Source organism: Nuphar pumila, chromosome 4 (genome assembly GCF_984573655.1).
Source record: "Nuphar pumila chromosome 4, dmNupPumi1.hap1.1, whole genome shotgun sequence".
NCBI lineage: Eukaryota > Viridiplantae > Streptophyta > Magnoliopsida > Nymphaeales > Nymphaeaceae > Nuphar > Nuphar pumila.
In genome coordinates, this window is record NC_143252.1 from 26,909,467 (window position 1) to 26,912,573 (window position 3,107).

Sequence of the window (3,107 nt, forward strand, 5' to 3'; positions counted from 1 at the left end):
ATTTTTTTCACGATATTTTCAAAATATCACTGATATTTGTCACAATGGTCACTCCAAGGCTTCATGAAGGATCAAGGATCGGTCACCCTAACTTGCGACGCCTTCAATAATGCATTAAATCTTGAGCATAAGCTCCCCATAGTCCAATAGCGCCCACCTAGCGAGGCGGAGTGGTTCTGTATTCTTAGGCATCACCCCCTTTAATAGGGGCAGATCAGGTAGAGGGGCACACTAAAATGTGCAATGTCATAGGCGCATCCCCATTTTTTTTTATAGAGGGCTGCCACTAAGTGGCTTCCCCTTATAAGATGTTCTGTCCCGAAGACAGGATCTGCTCCCCCACCATTCCTGTCCCTTTCAATTAAACTCTCTCTCTCTCTCTCTCTCTCTCTCTCATTATTTGGTAAAATGACAACAAATCAATAATAACACAAATTGAAATTTCCAAGTAGTCCAATTATTTACAGGAAGCAAACATGGATTGTTAATAGGGTGGCTCCACGTTAGCACATACACCATAACTAGCCGATGCAAGCCACGTGGAACAGAGAACCTGCTCAGGCAGCCTAGGTATCGGGTGAGCAAGGTTTCCCATTGAGGGTGACCCCAAGGCCAAACCAACAAGCAATAGGACAACGGGCTATGGAGCCAAATCTCTCTCTCTCTCTCTCTCTCTCTCTCTCTCATTCTATATTCGTTTTTTGCTAGTCGGCAGTAACAGACAGTGGTAACAAGGGCGACAACTGCACTCCTTGGACACGTGATGCACGCAAACAAGGATCCAACAGGGGAGGGCTTAGCCATCTGAATCTTTGATCATCTGACGGATGATATGCTTGGCCTCAGCCTCTTGGGCTCTGGACCGTTGATGCTCCCTCTCTCTCGAGTAGGCCTCGAAGAAATCCTTGTTCTCCTTTTCCAGTTCTTTCCATACTAAACAGGGCAAACATGCCCATGATCAGAGAAAGCAAAGAAAGAAGGAAAGAGATCAGAAAGAACTTATGAAATGAGAACAGAGGAACCAACCAGTAGTAGTTATAACCGGTTTAATATTGGCATGTTTTGCAAGAGTTTCAACACACTCCTCTTGGTTCATGTGGAACAAGAGGCACTTCTCAATCAGATGTTGAACCTATCATGTAGAGGGGACCAGTGAGTAAGATGATCATGGCCATGACAATCGCGGTAGAGTCCATAAACAACCAACAGGAAACAAAAGTACTATTCTGCTTACCATCCTTATATAAGCAGCAGAGCCATCAGCCATGGGTCTTCTTGAGTCCGTTGCCACAGAGAGAGAGAGAGAGAGAGAGAGAGAGAGAGAGAGAGAGAGAGAGAGAGAGCAACAACGCTCTTTGTGAATTGTGATCAACAGAAGAGACTGTCAGAGAGAGCAAAACAGATGCACCAACACTGTTTTGAGAGAGAGAGAGAGAGAGGTGCATCAACAGCTTTGTGAATTGAGAGAACAAAACAGGTTGCACCAACTCTTTTTGTGAATTGTGATCAACAACAGAGCCAATCACTCGGAGAGAGAGAGAGAGAGAGAGAGAGAGAGAGAGAGAGAGCAAAATAGAGGCACCAACAACACTAATATATGATCAAAAGCAGAGCAATCTCAGACTGATCACCAAACTATATAGGGAGGGGAGAGAAGATATCGAGAAGAAACAAGGGAAAGCAAAAGAAAAAATAGGAAAAACAAAAAGATGACATCAGATGGGACATGGTACCCCCACGTGACAGATAAACGATCATTGGCTGAGAAGGGATGAGAAGATTTACAATTTGACAATCCAGGGTGGAGCTAAGAAATCCCCCACCCCTTTCACGTGAGCGTGGGGGCCATGCACCAGGACAGGTGAAAGCCCCAAGCCAACTCGTGCTGCCCCACGCTTAGCTACAGACACCACACGCATGCACGGACGGTCCTCAGCCCTTGCCCGGTTGCCGTAACGTCTTGGCCTTCCTACCTTCCAGTGAGAGTTTGTAGGAACAGGAGAAATATACGCCGTTAGCACCAAACCAAAGAAGTCTAAGCCACCACTCTTTTTGGCCTTGTTCAAGGGATGTTAACCATTCTCACTGTCATATTGCCCAGGAATTCTGTAGATTCACTTCACATGCTAACTTGCAGCTTTGTATTCCTTTCATGGATTTGAAGAATCAAGCATATGCAGTACAAAAAAAAGAATCAAGCATATGGAGCATTACCAACAAAAGGAATCTACTACAAACGAATGTTTTTGAAGCATAACATGCAAAAAGAGCACAGTGGGTTTGTGGGGTTATGGAGGAAAGGTCAAACCTGCTTAGACATCACTTCTGCGTGTCTGGGGATACCTGAAATGCATGGATGAGATGTAGTCTTTAGTCAGAGGCAGAATCCCATGCTGAGGTTAGTTTATATGCACGGTTGGCATTAATCTCAGTGAGAGGCACGATCCACTACAGCAGTTGGTTAAGTCTCTTTTATGTCACCCGTTAGGAAGAAGAGTCTCTTAGCTCCTCCATGTAGAGAGAGAGAGAGAGAGAGAGAGAGAGAGAGCATGGAGGGTGTGTTTATGGACATGGTGCAGATATTATTCCCAGGCTCATGAGAGAGGAAGGTGGGGCATGGCTTTCCAACTCTCACCAAGTGCAGGCTTGACACGTGCCTCCCCTGCCACCTTAAAGCCAGTATGATAGAGGACTAACAACACCAGAGTTTAGCTTTACAGAGGACTAGCAGAGCCCAACTACCCGGATAATATAATACAGGAAAAGCTTAGTTAAGTCGACATAATAATAGCAAATCCTGTAAATTTCACTAACTTGATCTGTTTTGTGATGATTGCAATTTTATCATAGAAAAAACCAGAGGAGTACTGCTAAAGCCGACTTGCAGCCAAGCAGCGTCTGGTTAATAGACTTGGAACACAAAATGGCATCGGATGCTCATGCCGTTAAAACTCAATTTTGTGTAGAAACTTAAAATGTGTGGTTCAGGAGAAAAAAAATTGTCGAGCTTCAAAATAAGACAAGCTGGTAATACATAGGGACACGTTTGCTTGGTCCCAAATGAGAATCATTCTCTCACCAATCTCATTTGGTTCATTGCTCACGTG

The 3,107-nt window shown here is 44.5% G+C and overlaps 1 protein-coding gene across 1 annotated transcript; it reads right to left on the bottom strand.

Moving 5' to 3' along the window:
* Positions 1–435: 435 nt before the first annotated feature.
* Positions 436–1,610, bottom strand: LOC149839725 (uncharacterized). Its single transcript, XM_090004210.1, has 3 exons — positions 1,235–1,610; positions 1,027–1,132; positions 436–933 (listed from the first exon to the last, which is right to left on the bottom strand). Exons 1-3 carry the CDS (start codon positions 1,265–1,267, stop codon positions 797–799), a joined length of 276 nt encoding a protein of 91 aa, XP_089860336.1. The 5' UTR covers positions 1,268–1,610; the 3' UTR covers positions 436–796.
* Between the last annotated feature and the right edge of the window lie 1,497 nt (positions 1,611–3,107).

What these genes read in the sequence shown, in the direction of transcription:
- LOC149839725 (XM_090004210.1), bottom strand. Translation starts at nt 1,267, where the DNA reads ATGGCTGATGGCTCTGCTGCTTATATAAGGATG. An exon ending in CTGCTGCTTATATAAGGATG is followed by an intron (nt 1,133 to 1,234) that starts GTAAGCAGAATA and finishes TCTACATGATAG; the next exon opens with GTTCAACATCTGATTGAGAA. An exon ending in ACCGGTTATAACTACTACTG is followed by an intron (nt 934 to 1,026) that starts GTTGGTTCCTCT and finishes TGCCCTGTTTAG; the next exon opens with TATGGAAAGAACTGGAAAAG.